A 17,362-nucleotide genomic window follows, 5' to 3' on the forward strand; every position below is an offset into this window, starting at 1 on the left:
GAATGAGGCATTGGCTCAGTTGTTTGCAGTTAGTTCTCAGGTAACCTTTCCCACTGTGAACTGCTTACTAGAAAGCACATGATGAATAGTTTATTCTAATAAACTATTGAAGTAAGAATGCTAAAGAACTGGCTTTAACTAGTTTTTACATTTCTTCATTTTATATGCAAATATCAAAAAGTACTTTCCTGCTTTTCCAATTGGAGAAAGCCAGTTTCAGTCCCTCATCTCTCTCAACTGTTCTTTATGCTAGGGAAAAACTCATTTGCATTTCAGATCTGTTTGACAAGAAGCACCCAAAATATCAATTGTATTGTTAGCTTTATCATATTCTACATCAGTTTACATCACAAATAATCAACAGAATAACATGTTCTGAATCTTTTCTCAAGAGATAACCAGCATCTTATCAGTAATCCCAATTTGCATTAAACACAAAAAAACTGTAGATATAATTATTGGAAAACCCACTGTAATCAGCAATTCACCCATGTGCCTGAGAAATGAATTTCCAGACAGACTCAAATGTGTGTAATCTGAGCCTCATCTGAGCTTTCTGAAACTTTTATCACAGACTGAATATACATGTAAAAAAACCTAGCAAACCACTAAGTTCTTTATCTCAGCCTACTGTCCAAAAACAGATTGATAGATTATGAGAAATAATACCTAACTACCTCTTTGGAAAGAGTATGGGTATCAATTTAGCTCACTGCAAATTAAGTCTCTTCTGTATTGTAGTTAGTATGGATATATTTCAAGGTTACTTATAAGTATCCGGAATAGTACCACAAAATATATTTTTACAGTCTATATGGTTTATGAGACAAGCAGGTTTTATTTAAATGGCTGCTACGCAGCATGTCAACTTAAACCCACATATTTCCCTCCCTGTTATTAGTTTTGAAGCAGAATCCTAGAATTTTATTTTCATGAGGATTACTGAAATATGAACTAGCTGGAACAATATTCGGCAAATAAAACTGCAAGCCGTAAGTATGGCTGGAATCAAACTATCATTAGAGAGAGTCAGAGATTAAATTTGACTATATATTTTGAAACAAACCTATCCTGCTTTGTTCTATAACAGGAATTGGAATTATATCAAAGTGGCAATAATAAACGTGCTTAGCCTGAAACATGTTTATAATCTAAAAGATGCATATGGATTCACAGCACATTATATATGATATTGCTCCATTATTGTGAGTATCACAGAGTTACACCATCTTGGTACATTTGTGTTAGGCTTGTTAAACAGAATAAATAAAAGCATTATTTGTTGATTTTTAAGATATAAAACATTTTGTTTTAAAATAGGCAGAGCTAAAATTATTCTACGGTATATGGTCTCTCCAAGGTCACAGCTGTCAGTAACTAACACTAACTAGTTTAGAGATAAGATAACACTATAGGGGCATCTAACTCCATAAGCAGAGCCAAGGTCAAAAGGTGAGACAGATCAGTGTGTCTCATATAGAGGAGCAGAATTAATAGAGGTTTGTATGAGGGAGGGAGGGAGGTTGGTTAGTTAGTATGCTTTGTGAACGTGACTAATTGGAGATAAATGTTTCATATATTTCCAATACTTAATATTTTAGGACGCTCAGCAATCTTTCCCAGTAGAAATGGTGGGGGAAATAAATATGCTATCATAAAGTAGCATTTGCTGCTTACTGTATGATAGCATATCTATTCCCCACACCCTTTTAAAACATCAGAACTCAACATAATTTGTACATCTCATTCCTAATATTTGGTGGAATTAATGTTATAATAGTGTTGGCAATTCCTTGAGATTTGTGACATTAAAATGTTTCTATTTTATTTTTGAGCATTATTTAGGAGTACTGCAGAACTCATAAGCACATAGTACCTGGTTGCTGATCAATACTTTATTCCAAATTCCAAAGATAGCACCAGTGATCAATCATCTTTAAAAACCTAGAGCTCTCATTGAAACAAGACTGATCAGATTACCTAGAAGTGGTATTGGAGAAGTAATTGAAAGATAACTCATTCTCCATGCTGCATCGAGAGCCCAGGATGGGTTGACTCCTTCCTATGATGTCATTTAGCTGAGTCTGTACTAAAATATAAAAGCCAGCCCCCGGAAGAGACCCCAGCTTTTGACTCAGCTCCTTTCAGTCAGTAGCTGTGTCTCTGAAAGCTTCTGTTAGATAACACTCACCAGCGATCTTCAGTGCCGTTTTTCCTCGTTTCAAGCAAGGTTGGGAGTAGCGTTGCCAGAGCGCTGTTCAGGCAAGTTGGTCAGCATCTGTAGACCTCCCCCACGCCTGCGGTTTGAGCGGTCATAAAAAGCGATCGGCAAACCGATAACAGCTTCAACCAGCTGGGGTTCTGTAGATAGCACTCACCAGCGATCTTCAGTACCTTTTTTCCTCGCTTCAGCAGCTCCCAGGATCTGGGCAGCTCCTCTTCCAGGAGAGCAGGGCTCTCTCTCTCTCCTGCAGCATTGGGAGCAGCGTTGCCAGAGTGCTGCTCAGGCAAGTTGGGCAGCGTCTGTAGACCTTCCCCACGCCTGCAAGTTTGAGCGGTCGTAAAAAGAGATCGGCAAACCAATACCAGCGTCAGCTAGCTGATCGTGTGGCCAGAGGCTGCCCTTTCCTTTGCTGACTTCACTCAGGGCTCTTTATAGCCTAAGGAGAAATTCTTCGATCTCAGAGCCTGTTTCCCATACTCAGTGGCCATCTTGGATTGAAGCCTTCCACCACGAGGTGAGCGGCCACTTTGTAAGCCTGGGGGCCAATTTATACTCTAAGGGGCTTAATAAAAAAAATTACAGTTTCTTTCCACAGTAAGAGCCTTTATTCTTCAAATGGAGCAAGATAAAGGTCAAGCATAGCCCCCCCAGTGGAACAGTCTCTTAAGCCAATAAGAGAAAAAGTTGTAGGCAATGCACCCAATCAGTCCAGAGGGAGGTGTCTGCTAAAATCAGAGCCAAGGCTCTAGCCCCTAAGAAGGCAACTCAGGCTGAGTTGAGGGCAGAAAAGCGCAGACATGCAGCCCTAGAGAGGCAGTTCAACAGAACTATTCAACAGAAGGGAGTGCAACTACAGCATGTTTCAGGTGAGCCCTCCCAGGGGAGGAGAAGTTATCTATGAGTCTGTCTCCTGAGGCTTTTGCAGTACAATGATCCTCAGGATCTAAGCAGATCTGGGCCTTATTTCCAACAGGCTTCTGGGCCCTATGCTCCTCCCCCTCCCTCCAGGCCTCGAACCTCTTCTCAGTCTAGGCCTGAAGCCACCTTCACTCCCTCAGCAGTGGGCCTTCGGCCTTCTGCCCCTATCTTTGAGCATAGACCAGGGGATATCCAAGATGTTGTCTCTTTGGCCATTAGGCAGGGATTGGCTGAAGGCTTCAAGCAAATCCTTCGACCTCCGGAAAGGGTTCAGGCCCTTCTCCCTTCTCAATCTATAAGTTCCTTCATCACCCTGATTTACACAGGCCCCAGGACCTCAGGGTCCACCATTCTTCTCTACCAGAATGGGAGGAGGTTGATGAGGAGGGAAGGGCTTCACCATCTGAACACAGTTACTCCTCTCGTTCAGAACGTGAAGAGGGCGAGACCTTTGACCAAAATCTTTCAGAGGAAGAGGACTCTCGCCCAGAGCAGACATCCTCTGCATTGGTCTTCAATCCTTCTCTCTTCAGGCCATTACTCAGCATGGCCTTGGTCACTGCCAAGCTGTCGCCAGAGGAAGTGGCTCCCGAGCCACAAGGAATTCCCTCTAGCCAGGGAGACTCATTCTTCTCCAAGCCTGTAGTGCATGTAGGGGTTTTGCCTTCTCCCACTTTGTTCCTGGACATGGTCAAGGAACAGGGCGCTTCCCCTTCGGCAGGTCCTCGCCTATCTTCTCTGGATAAGCGTTTCTACAACGTCAGCGCAGCCCTGGACAATTCCCTGGCAGTGCCTTCTGTTGACATTCCGGTTCTGGCCTCGTTCCCATTTTCTGGCACTCTCACGTGGGCATCCATACGGTGGCTGCACCAACTCCAGATTAGATTGCCTACATCTGACCTTCGGTCTCACCAAGGCCTTAATAAGATTATCACAGCAGCGGAATTCACTGCAGATGCCATTCTCAATTCTGCCAAATTTGCATCTAGGGCCATGGCATCTTCAGTAGCAGCAAGAAGACTGTTATGGCTCAGAAATTGGCAGGCGGAGTCACGCCGTAAATGGAAGCTGGTTTCAGTTCCATTCGCGGGCGATAAGCTTTTTGGTGATGCTCTGGAACCTTATTTCATCGAAACCAGAGATAAACGTAAAATTCTCTCTTCCTCTGGGAAGAGAGCCGACTATCGCCCAGCTCCTTATACTGGTAAACAGCCCTTTCGGGAGGGTGGGGGTCGTTCCTGCCGTCGCTCTAAGTAATCCCTCATTCTCCTCATCCATCGGAGGTCGCCTAGCCTTCTTTGCCTCCAAATGGGAGGAGTCAACGGCGGATGCCTGCGTGCTCAGCACTATTAGGTCAGGATTACAATTGGACTTCCTAATGCACCACCACCCCCACCCCCCAAATTTTGATCTGTCCTGTCTCTCGGGACATTTCAAGGCAAGACCTCATGAATCAGGCCATTCAACTCCTCCTTGAAATCCGAGCTATTCAAACCTGTTCCCCCCTCTCAATGGGGACGTGGGCTTTATTCTCGCCTTTCATCGTTCCCAAAGCCTCAGGGGGGGTAGCGAACCATCCTGGATCTAAAATTTCTCAACCAATTTGTAAAATACAGGCTATTTAAAATGCAGACTCTGCATTCTATTTTAGAGAGCGTTCAGGAGGGCGATCTCCTCTCTTCCACTGATCTCATGGAGGCTTACCTCCACATCCCCATTTGGCCTCATCATCGCCAGTTTTTCCGTTTCTGTTATCAGAATACCCATTACCAGTATCGAGCACTTCCCTTCGGCCTCTCATCGGCTTCAAGAGTCTTCACGAAGGTTCTGGCAGCATTGATGGCATCTCTGCTTTCTGTTCCAGTGAGGATCCAATGCTACTTGGACAACATTTTGATTCTGTCCTCCTTCATCCATGCAGCCCATCGGGATCTGCAAATTATCCTGTCATATCTCCAGAGCCACGGATTTTTCCACTCCTGTCCACTCTAATGGTTCCTGCTTCCCTACCAACGAGCAGGAACCAGCCACTCATCCATCAAGGTCCCGCTCCCGCCACAAATCCGGAGATCTCTCAATTGGTGGTGTTCCCCGTTAATCTGGAAGGGACTCCTTTTCAGGGTCCCAGACAGGCTAGTGATAACCACCGATGCCAGCCTCCTGGGTTGGGGTTCCCATATGCAGGGCCAGATAGCTCAGGACCTTGGTCCAGGTCAGAGCAGGCCCTTCCCATAAATTGGCTAGAGCTCAGAGCCATTTTTCTAGCTCTCAAGCATTTCAGGCACTCAGTGACCGGCTCTCATGTTCTAGTTCTTATGGACAACATGGCCGCCATGGCTCATGTCAACCGGCGGGAGGAACGAGGTCCAGAGCCCTCATGGGAGAGGCTCTACTGTTGGGGTTATGGGCAGAGCAACACCTGTTGTCGATCTCGGCGGACCACTTCTCCGGGATCAACAGCTCCCAGGCCGACTGGCTCAGCAGGAGCCTAGTCGACCAGACAGAATGGTCTATTCCTCCTTCTCTATTCAGGGACCTTTCCCTCAGATTTGGAACGCCGGAGGTGGATCTTCTCCACTCCTCAAATTGCCCAGGTCACCAGATTCTTCACCAGGTTTCCTTGCCAGGGAGCGGAGGGGACCAATGCCCTTCTGTGCAGATGGCCCAAAAGTCTCCTCTATGCCTTTTCCCCCACTCCCATCATTCCGGCAGTAATTCGGAAGATGTTGGAGGAATGAGTGGAGCTCCTCCTCCTGGCAACCTATTGGCCAAGGACGCCCTGGTTTGCGGACCTGGTCAACCTGTCGGTGGCTTCTCCTTGGAGGATCCCAGCCCATCTAATCTCCCTTCATTAGGGGATTCTGCTCCACCCGGAGCCCCAGTGGCTCAAGCTGACCATGTGGCACTTGAGCGGCAGCGGCTAGAGGTGGCTGATCTTCCTGAAAGGGTCATCATCACTATCCTGGCATCTCGCAAACCTCCCACAAGGCGCATCTATGATGCAACCTGGAAGGCCCTTCCCGATGGTGCCTTAGGGAGGGTTTCTCTCTCTCCCGCTTTAGCCCAGTTGGCAGAGGTTCTTAGATTCCTTCAGCATGATCTGGAGGAAGGTTTGGCCCCCAACACCTTATGCAGGCAGGTTGAAGCCCTCTCCTCGGTTCTTTCATGGGGTTTGCTTCCTTCCTTATCCCATCACCCTTCAGTCAGGAGGCTTTTGAAAGGGGCTTCCAACCTGCACCCTCCGGTGGTTCACAGGTATCCTTCCTGGGATCTTCATGTGGTCCTTTATGCCCTTACAAAGCCCCCTTTTGAACCCCTTAGAACACTGTCTCTCCGTTTCCTGACTCTGAAGGTAGTGTTCCCCATTTCCATCACTTCAGCCAGGCGGGTATCCGAGCTCGCTGCTCTTTCCATCAGACAGGACCTTTGTTCCTTTCACGATGATAGGGTTGTCCTCAGTCTGGACTCATTTATTCCAAGGGTTAACACCTGTTTCACAGGTCCCAGGACATTATGTTGCCTGGCTTCTGCCCCCTCCCGCACCATGACTTCGAGCAGCAGTGGCACTTGCTAGACGTAGGTAGGGCTCTTAGAATATACATTAAGCGCACTTCCTCCTTCAGGAAGTCTGAAGCCATTTTGTTTCCTTTTCCCTTCTCACTTGGGGCACAAGGCCTCTTCTCCTACTATTAGCAGGTGGGTCAGATCTTGCATTGAGCAGGCCTACCAAGCTGCGGCCCTTCCGGTTCCTCGAGGTCTGACAGCACACTCTACCAGAAACGCGGCCACTTTGGCTGCCTGGGCGACCCAAGCACCCATGGAGATCTGTCGTGCGGCCATGTGGACATCTCCACGTGGGAAAATAGGAGGAATGTGGATTGGATATGTTCACAACCTCAAGTTTTTTGCAAAAATAATAAAGGCAGAATACAAATTAAATAAATATAAATAAGTCATATACATTCTCCCTCAAGATTGCCAAGCTGGACTTTCCATCCATGTGAAAGCTAATGTGTCATCGTAAAGTTCAAAGAAGGATTAGGTTTTTTTGTTATACTTCTTTATTCAGCAGGTACATTATGATAAAAATGATATCAATGTCTCTGCTCAAGATTTCTGTGTGACAGCAATAATGCTGGTCAATCCTTAAACTCAAGCACATCTGCTTCTGGCATAATAGGAAAACCATAGTATGCAAGTCCTTTTAACTGAGATTCCTTTTTAACACAAATATACCAATCTCATCCAATTAAGATATCAGGACTACAGTAAAGTCTCCATAAATGCCAGGCAGCATTGATAATACATGAAAGGAGTTGTAATCTAAAACACATGAGAAAGGTTTTAGTCACTTGCTATTAATGCCACAAAACCAATTTTGAAATCAGGCAGTTACTATTTTATGAAAAACACAGACCATTCTAAAACTAGCTATTTTAGAATAAAAGAAAGGTTTTAAGCAGGACAAAATTTTAATGTTAAGGTTGGAAATAAGAAGCACCCCACATAATGTATAAGGGCGAGGTGGAATGATTATACTACAGACAGCTGTTCATGTAACAGTGTGGTTACTAAAATTTAACATTCAGTCAGAACATTTAATCTGCAAACAGATTTCCACATGGCTGTATAGGCACACATAAAAATACCAGGTGGCTATTTTTATTCCTACTTCGGATGAGAAACTGGTGTTGACTGTTCAGCTGTTTGTCCAGCATCAATAAACAACCCAAATATTCATTGAAATCAGCCTCCCATGAAATAAATTGGTTTCTGTGACAACACAAGTTAAAGTGATAAAGTAAAATTTGCTAAGCTAAATTTGTAAAATTTATAGAGAATTGTTTCAGAATTTCTAAAACAAATTGCATCCTAGATCTGTAAATAAGTCTTCAAAACAAGGTAATCCAACTGCAATAACTTTGTTCCAAATTATTTCAACCCCCAAGTGAGTTCATTTGAAAGGCACTATTGTCAATTTAAAAAAAAAATTCAAGCTTGCAATTTTTTTTACATGACCTCGTTTAGGGGAATGTTTAACACAGCACCTAAGCATTTAGGTGTGCAATACCAGTTAGAAACTGATTAACTACGGTATAATCCTGATGCGGAGAAAGAATGCTTGTATTAATTGGATATATATGCCACCCGCCATGAATAAACAGGGTAGTTTATAAAATTACCACAAAGCTAGAAGATAATGCAAATATAAAAGCAATACAGAAAAACACCTGGAAAATTCAAAGTATAGCTGGGAAATTCTGGGAGTTGAAATCCACACATCTTAAAGCTGGCAAGTTGAGAAATATTGCTTTAAGCAACTGATGAAGATGGAATTTTGGGGATATGCAAAGCACCAAGTTTTATGCAAAAGATACACCAACTGGGATATCCTAGATCATTCTAGGAAAATGACATTGGCTCCACAGAACAATAAATCATATTTCACATAGCATCACTATAAATAGTCCTCAACTTACCACCATTTGACCGTTCAAAGTTACAATCCTACAGAAAAAAATGATTTGAGCATTTTCACACTTACGACAGTAACAGCATGCCTGTGGTCATGTGATTAAAATTCAGATGCTTGACAACTGGCATGTATTTATGATGGTTGGAGTGTCCCACAGTCATGTGATTCCCCTTCTGACAAGCAAAGTCAATGGGGAAGCCAGATTCATTTAACAATGATGTTACTAACTTAACTGTGGCAAGAAAGGTTGTAAAATTGGGCAAAATTTGCTAAGCTATAGAAATTCTGGGGTCAGTTGTGGTTGTAAATCAAGGACTACCTGTAATAAATACAAGAATAATTAAGATCTCACCAGTGAGGCTGCATTTTGGCTAAAGTACATGCTGGCATCTTCAAGCCCAAAATCATCATGAAACTCTGAAAGCTGCTTAAAAGTGCACAACAGTTTTTATAAGCCTTCTAGAAAGCTTCAGAATCACTAAATGGAAAATGATAACTTCAGAATCATTCTGCACACTTTAGTGTGAGGTCTCACTTTATACAATCCATCTAGACTTCAGCAGCTGCAACCAAATTACACAGTTCAAATCTGGCCTTCATTGTAGAAAAGCCCTGTGAGACAAATGGTAGGGTCTTGCCAATGCAATTGTCTCAGCCAAAGCCTCTGTCAAGCACAGGAAATCAGGAACCAAGGCAGGTTCAAATAAAAACAGGTTTATTGGCAACACACAGGATTCTGAACTAATAGTCAAAACAAATTGGCACTAGATAAGAATCAAAAGAATTCAAGGTTATCTGGACTTAGATCTCATGTGGGTAGAAAGGACTTGAGACTGATAATGTGCTTGACCCCTCCCTCAGGCTCCACCTGGTCATCTCCTACAGCCCTGTCTCCATGAGATTATGATGTCCAGACTGAGATTTTGTTCAAGTCCAACCCACAAGACAATTATAACTGAGATTACAATAATGTGAGCATATAGAGCCACTATAGTTATTTTTATTATATTAATGAGTTATAAAAAAAAGAATGAGTGTTGGGAATTATAAAATAGCATAGCAGGGGATTTTTCAGCCCTGGGATTCCGAAAAGACAGCAGAGCGTATGGTAAAAGCATTACTGGGAAGCTGCAGTGTTCCTAGTGTCAAATAAATGTCAGTTAAAGGATTTAGTATACAGATGCTGCTCACAGAAAACAAGTAGACAAATCACAGGAAGGACAGATGCAATCAAGCATTTGAAGGCTGCAGCACTCAAAATTCCAGGTGTTTCTCCCTGAATCTTATAGACGCAGCATAAATTTAACCTATGTTAAAAAAAACACCTAGATTTTCCCCATTGTAATTAATGTAAGAACACAACTTCTGTTACAGTGAACAACTCAAACTTTCTCTATGATACTTCGACCACTATACCATATTAGCTTGGGAAGTGATAAAGGCATAAAGCTGAAAATTATATCTAAAGTTTAGCAGAGAAAATGTTGAATCCAGGCTTTTGTTTATATAATAAAGTAGCCAAGACCTTATTAGCCCAATTGCAGGAATGGGTGCAAGAATTGGGTATGTCTAGTTTAATGAAAAGAAGGATTAGATTAGATGTGACATGATAGCAGTCTTCCAATATCTAAGGGGCAGTCACAAAGAGCAAAGGGTGAACCTACTCTCCAAAGCATCTGAAGGCAGGACAAGAAATAATGGGTGGAAACTAATCAAGGAGAGAAGTGAACCAACCTAGAACTAAAGATAAATTTCCTGACAGTGAGAACAATGAACCAGTGGAATGGCTTGCCTTCAGAAGTTGTGGGTGCTCCATCACTGGAAGTTTTTAAGAAGAAATTAGACAACCATTTGTCTGCGATGGTTTCCTGTTTGAATAGGGGGTTGGACTAGAAGATCCCTTCCAACTATATTATGTTCATCAGTTAGTTATGGATGATAGGTAGGAACAGTTTGAATGGGGATTAAGGGGCTAAGCATTCTGAACTCTTTCTTAAGAATAGAACCACTTGGCAGATTAAAAACAAGAAATCCAAATCTTTAGAAGATATATGTAACTGCATCTTGAATAAATGGCAGAAATAGCTTTCAATGCTTCAATAGGCCAAAGTATATGGTAAAGGTCCGACTGTTCTATTAACTTGCTTGCCAATCTGAGTTAGCTGAAAGTTCCTTTCTGGCATTAGGTAGGGTTGTAAGACCACATGCATTAACAAAATCTAGCCTTCCTCATAAATATTGTGGCATGTAAGAAATCTGAAGTGATTGCTTTCATTATTCCTAGCTACAGCATAAATGTGCTTCTTTGCTACCTTAATGAATTAGTCAAACACAAAACATTAGGCTCAGTTCCCTATCACTGGATCCTGAGGAGAGCAATCAATGTATTCTTCTCAAGGCAAAAAGCTCTAAATTATGGTTCAAAATAATGAAGGTAGTGCAGAAAAAAAAGCCCTCAGCTCTTTCTGACTAAAGAACTGTGTTCAACACAGGTATTGAGTGCTTTCTTTTCAGAAAATGTGCCTAGTGTTCAAGTGTACATAAAACTGAGATAAGAATCTCACACGAAAGTACACAATGGTAACAGACTTTTCCAATAATTCTTTAAAGCAGTGTTTTTTGACCTCAGCAAAAAGATGTGCAGATTTCCACTCCCAGAATTCCTCAGTCAGCCTTGCTGGCTAGGGAATTCTGGGAATTGAAATCCACACATTTTGAAGTTGCTGAGGTTGTGAAACACTACTTTAAGCCAACACCTAAGAACATTTACTAACAATTATATCTAATAAATATTTTTTTAAACCCTGAAACATAGGTCAAAATATTTTATTTGCCAGAAATGCTATTTCTCCTCATTTTTCAGACATTTTATAAGGAGCAAGGAACCAAAAGAAAGTGAAGGAAATAACATGTTTGGGGTCATTGAACTATAATGAACAGACATGGAATCTGTGGAAAATTAATCATATGAAATCATTCCTTAAGTTTGATCTAGATTATAAATTGAGCAAAAAATGCTGGAGAGATGGTTCGGAATTACAATTAAGTTCTCAGAATGCAAAGATCTACTTTATATAACACCACAAGGCAATTTCATGCAAGTTTGTGATAGCCATGGTCCCAATTTTAAGCCAGAAAAGTCAGTCAATAAACTGTGGTTTTACTGAATGTTAGCTTTCCCTGTCACATGTAACCCATTTAGCTGATCCCACATATTAACAGGAAGAAGCCCTTAAATCTATCTAGTATCACTTGTTAATTTGAGAGTGCTGTAAATGAAATTATCATAATGTTGCAATGCAGCTTACGTTATGAAATGGCATGAAAAGGGAAACAAAGACATTTTTGTATTAAAACTCTTGAGGGGCAATACAGGCAACAACAAGGATCATCATACAATGTCAAAAAGCCTTCCTCTCATTGTTAATGGATACCCAATACATAGACCAAATCCCTCCACATGACTTCATTAAAAACTACTAAATATTTCAGTAAAATATTCAATTCAGAGGAAAGCAAGTCTTGCTAATAGGTGAAGAATTACTACTGTTGGCTTCCTAAACAGCTGCTTAATCTCTTAAATTTTAAATTATCATTTATACTGCCTTTGCAATTAGAGTTAGAGACACCCAATTGAAATTTATACCTATTGTGCGTAAGGCGGGACCAGGGCAAAACCAGAAAAGTGGTTTCAGCTTCTCAACTTTCACAAACAACCAAGACTAAACTAAAATTGTGGAAAGTATGGTTAAACTTCCCACAATATTTATTAAATTTATAGGCAGCCCATCTCGCAGTCAGGTAACTCTGTAAAGGTGGTCCTCAACTTATGACCTCAATCAAGCCCAAAATTTCTGTTAAATGAATTTTGATCCATTTTACTACTTTTCTTGCTACCATTAAGTGAATCAGTGCAGTTGTTAAGTTAGTCACATGGTTGTTAAGTCAATCTGGCTTCCCAGTTGACTTTACTTGTCTGAAGGCTACAAAAGGGGATCACATGATCCCGAGACACAACAACCATCATAAATAAGAGTCAGTTGTCAAGTGTTTTTGTGAATTTTAATCCCATAACCATGGGGACACCACGGCAGTGGTTCAGGGTGAAAAACAGTGATAAGTCACTTCTTTCAGTGCCGTTGTAAACTTCAAACAGTCACTAAACAAACTGTTGTAAGTCAAGGACCACACCTGCATACCTACGAATAGATCAAAAGAACAGTTGAAAGGAGGTAAAACTTCTGAATCAGTTAAAACTCAGAGATGGTGGTGCAGGATTAAGTTACAAACTCTGTGGCAGAAGCTGCCACAAAAATGCAGATTTCAGACATTAAGGAGGAGAAGGGGGGAGGAAAGCACAGGGAAAATTCATTTAAAAGCCAAAATTAAAAGGCAGCCCCGTCAAGCAGGGAAGGAAAACCCACAGAAAGCTCAAGGAACAGCTTGGCATCAGAAAGGGACTTAATCAGCCTAATGGTGCTGAATTGTTTAAAGGGCTTTTTATTATTCTTTTATTCGTTAAACGTGAAACTGTCAACTGAACATTTAAAAACTTATCACAAATATCATTACTTTATGATAATTATACTTTTATTAATTAAACATGAAAATCAATCAACTGAACATTTTATTACACAAACTTTTATTAATTAAACATGAAACTCAGTCAACTGAACATTGAAAAATGTGTCACAAATATAATTGACTGGCACTAATGGATTGATTCTAGCATCTTAGGTATCAACCAAGATGATGATGATGATGATGATGATGATTTACTTCATTAACCATGAAACTCAACTGAACATTCAAAAATGCATCACAAATACCATTGACTGGTGCCAATGGTTGATACGGCATCCTAGGTATCAACCAAGTACATCATCATTATTATTATTATTATTATTATTATTATTATTTTGAAACAATGCCTTAACGAAGGGGCCTCATTCCTTGCGGCCAAATTAACAGGAACGCTACGCTTTTTCCAAGGCAAATTCCTTCAAGAGTTTGAGGGAGGTGGGGGGGGAATGAAAGAGAAGGCGGATAGGAAGGGAGGAAAAGAAATCCAGAGGGCTTGACAAGGGCTGCCCTAAGAAAGTTTGCCACCCTCCGTCGTTCACCACGACGAGGGGCGCGGGAGGAGCCCTGAGGGAAAGAGGGGCTCCACCGCCCCGAAAGGGCCCGCCGAGGAGGCGCCCCTTCCTCCACTCCCCCCACCCCCCGACCCTAAGCGGGGGAAAGAAAAGCCGTGAAGGAGGCTCGGCCGGAGGGGAAAAGGGCAGCCCCGAGAAGAGGGAGGCGGCGGCGGCGGCGGTAGTGTCGGACTCACAGTCGAGGTGCTTCTTCTTGGGGCCCATCACCTCGTGCGTGGTGGCCTTACAGACGGTCTTCGAGACGGCCGAGCCCGTCACGCTGTGCTGCGCCGCCGTGATGCGATCGGTCAGGCTCTGCCCCGACATGGTTGCCCAGCTCCCTTGCGCGGCCGCGGCTGATCCTGGCGGGGAAGCGGGGATGGGAAAGAGGAAAGGAGGAGGAGGGAGGAGGAAAAAAGGAGGGCGGGCAGCCCCGGCCGACCGGCCCTCACGCCGCCACCCAGCCCTTAGACGCCCGGCTGCGAGCTCCGCCTTCCGGAAGGGCCGGGCTTGTCACCCGGGAGAAGGCCGCCTCCGCTCCCGCCCGAGGGGGCGTCGCCTTTTCCCAATCCCCTCAGACGCCGACGCCGCCGCCACACGCGCGGGAAAATGGCCGCCGAAGAAGCCGCCTCCGAGGTCTTTCCGGGACGCCCGGATCACGTGACAGACACCATTCTCTTTAAACGGGGCCTGCCTTTCTCTCTCTCTCTCTTTTTTTTTAAATCTATGCCACGTGACGCGCTCCACCTTGAGGGCAGAGAGGGGGGGTGGAGGTGGCGGGGCCACACACCCCTGACGCCCCTTGCACGTGACGTGCCGTCATGCTTTTTTTCTTTTTTACCCCCGCGCCCCGCCCCTTTTCCTCGCCACCGCCCAGCCGGTGCTGCGTCACAAGGAAGAATGCGGTGACGCAAACGGTCGAGGGGCGCTGCGTTTTGTTTTTTTTCTTTTCCTCCGCCCGGTCTTTCTCCCCCCCTCCCCCGCATCTTCTATCATGGGCGATGACGTCACGGGCATTCCTGAGGGGGTGGGAGCGGGAGGGGAAATCTCTCGTGGACCGTTCCCTTCCGTGGGTGCTTTGGTGTCTTTCCCCCCCCCCACCCCCGCTGCAGGTAGTCCTCGACTTTAACGACCACAACTAAGCCCAACATTTATGTTGTTAAGCGAGGCAGCGAAGTGGATTTTGCCTCATTTTACAACTCTTCTTGCCACAGTCGCTAAGTGAATCATTGTGGTTGCTGAGTTGGTAACACGGTTGTTAAGTGAATCTGGCTTCCCCATTGACTGTGGCTTGTCAGAAGGTCACAAAAGGGGAATCACATAATCCTGGGGATGCTGCAACCATCATAAATATGAGTCAGTTGCCAAGCGTCTGCGTTTGGTCATAATTGTGAAAAAGGGTCATAAGTCACTTTTTTAATGCTTTATGTAACTTTGAACGGTCACTAAACGAACCGTTCATAAGTGGAGGACTACAGGTATTTTAAAAATGGTCGAAATGTGGAATGTGTGAACAGGAGCGCATCGTTCACATTGTATGAAGCAAATACATGGTTTTTCCACCCGTTGCTGCAGTCCTAAAGGGAGTTTCCTGAGATAAAAGATATACTTTTGATGTTCAGGCTTCAAGGTTCCTTCAGAGAATTCCCATCCATTTTTAATCATGCCCTGCGGCGTCTGGCACAAAGTTGGTTGATCTCTAGAAGAATCTGATCTGTTTTGTATTTGAACGAGAGACCACGGGGAAATGCCAGGGAGGCAGGAAAAGATTGTAAGAAAATTTTTCAGAATAGACATAGGAAATCACTTCTTTAACATTACTAGGAAAACTTCAGGAAGAGAACGAGCTGGTTCTATCTATCGTCCATTTCATTAGAATAGAAAAGAATGGAATAGGAATAGGAATAGGAATAGGAATAGAATAGAATAGAATAGAATAGAATAGAATTATTTATTGGCCAAGTGTGATTGGACACACAAGGAATTTGTCTTTGGTGCATAAGCTCTCAATGTACATAAAGAAAAAAATAAAATACATTCATCAAATTAATTTGTACTTGTACATTAAATTAAATTAAAAGTAAAAAAAAAAAGAAAGTTTGTTCAGTAAAAAATAAGTAGGAAAAAAGGGGGGAAAGAATAATGAATACCGTATATACTCGAGTATAAGTCGACCCGAATATAAGCCGAGGCACCTAATTTTACACAAAAAAACTGGGAAAACTTATTGACTCGAGTATAAGCCGAGGGTGGGAAATGCAGCAGCTACTGGTAAATTTCAAAAATAAAAATAATTAATTTGGGAAACGATCTCACTATCATGAAAGGTTTAATTGATTCACTAACCCAAAAGAAGAAGATGATGATGACAGCGGGAGGCAGGAGTCACTCTCTTCCCCTCCCTCGGAGGCCCCCTGAGTCAGGAGTCGCTACCGCCGGCGCGGCCCCAGTCCCGCCGCCTCGGGAAGGGAAAGGCAAAGCGCTTTTTGCCTTTCCCGGCTGGGGCTGTTGGGAGTCGCTGCCGCCGGAGTGGCCCCAGTCCCGCCGCCTCGGGAAGGGAAAGGCAGGCGGCAGCGACTCCCAACAGCCCCAGCCGGGAAGGGAAAGGCAGGCGCGGCGACTCCCAACAGCCCCAGCCGGGAAGGGAAAGGCAGGCGGCGGCGACTCCCAACAGCCCCAGCCGGGAAGGGAAAGGCAGGCGGCGGCGACTCCCAACAGCCCCAGCCGGGAAGGGAAAGGCAGGCGCCGGCGCACTCCCAACAGCCCCAGCCGGAAGGGAAAGGCAGGCGGCGGCGACTCCCAACAGCCCCAGCCGGGAAGGGAAAGGCAGGCGGCGGCGACTCCCAACAGCCCCAGCCGGGAAGGGAAAGGCAGGCGCGGCGACTCCCAACAGCCCCAGCCGGAAGGGAAGGCAGGCGGCGGCGACTCCCAACAGCCCCAGCCGGGAAGGGAAAGGCAGGCGGCGGCGACTCCCAACAGCCCCAGCCGGGAAGGGAAGGCAGGCGGCGGCGACTCCCAACAGCCCCAGCCGGGAAGGGAAGGCAGGCGGCGGCGACTCCCAACAGCCCCAGCCGGGAAGGGAAAGGCAGGCGGCGGCGACTCCCAACAGCCCCAGCCGGGAAGGGAAAGGCAGGCGGCGGCGACTCCCAACAGCCCCAGCCGGGAAGGGAAAGGCAGGCGGCGGCGACTCCCAACAGCCCCAGCCGGAAGGGAAAGGCAAAAGCGCTTTGCCTTTCCCTTCCCGAGGCGGCGGGACTGGGGCCGCTCCGTGGAAGCGACTCCACACCATTTTTTTTCAGAGGGAATCTGACTCGAGTATGAGCCGAGGGGAATTTTTTCAGCACAAAAAATGGGCTGAAAAACTCGGCTTATACTCGAGTATATACGGTAAGTAGTTTCTAATCTTAACAGCAATAATAAGTACATTTATATTTTATTCTTATCTCTTTAAAGGTTCCATATAAGTTTCTTTCCATAATCTACCCTTTTAATCAGGAAATTCCGAAATCATACATTCCATGTTTTTCAGCAAAAAGTTCAGAAGGATTTCCAGTCACTATTAAATGTAGTACAGGGAGTCCTTGACTTATGACCACAATTGAACCCAAC

At 44.4% G+C, this 17,362-nt stretch overlaps 1 protein-coding gene across 12 annotated transcripts in view; it reads right to left on the minus strand.

The window, feature by feature from the left end:
* The window catches only part of PICALM (phosphatidylinositol binding clathrin assembly protein), an 87,772-nt gene extending 73,396 nt beyond the window's left edge, over positions 1 to 14,376 (minus strand). For all 12 annotated transcript variants that reach the window (XM_087966103.1, XM_087966102.1, XM_087966098.1 and 9 more), the window contains exon 1: positions 13,951 to 14,376. In XM_087966103.1, the coding sequence (XP_087822229.1) occupies positions 13,951 to 14,080 (130 nt within the window). In that variant the 5' untranslated portion in view covers positions 14,081 to 14,376. The remainder of the gene's footprint in view (positions 1 to 13,950) is intronic.
* Between the last annotated feature and the right edge of the window lie 2,986 nt (positions 14,377 to 17,362).

Source organism: Notechis scutatus, chromosome 5 (assembly GCF_049901735.1).
Source record: "Notechis scutatus isolate UNSWTSFEM ecotype Mainland chromosome 5, rNotScu1.2, whole genome shotgun sequence".
In the NCBI taxonomy this organism is placed as follows: domain Eukaryota; kingdom Metazoa; phylum Chordata; class Lepidosauria; order Squamata; family Elapidae; genus Notechis; species Notechis scutatus.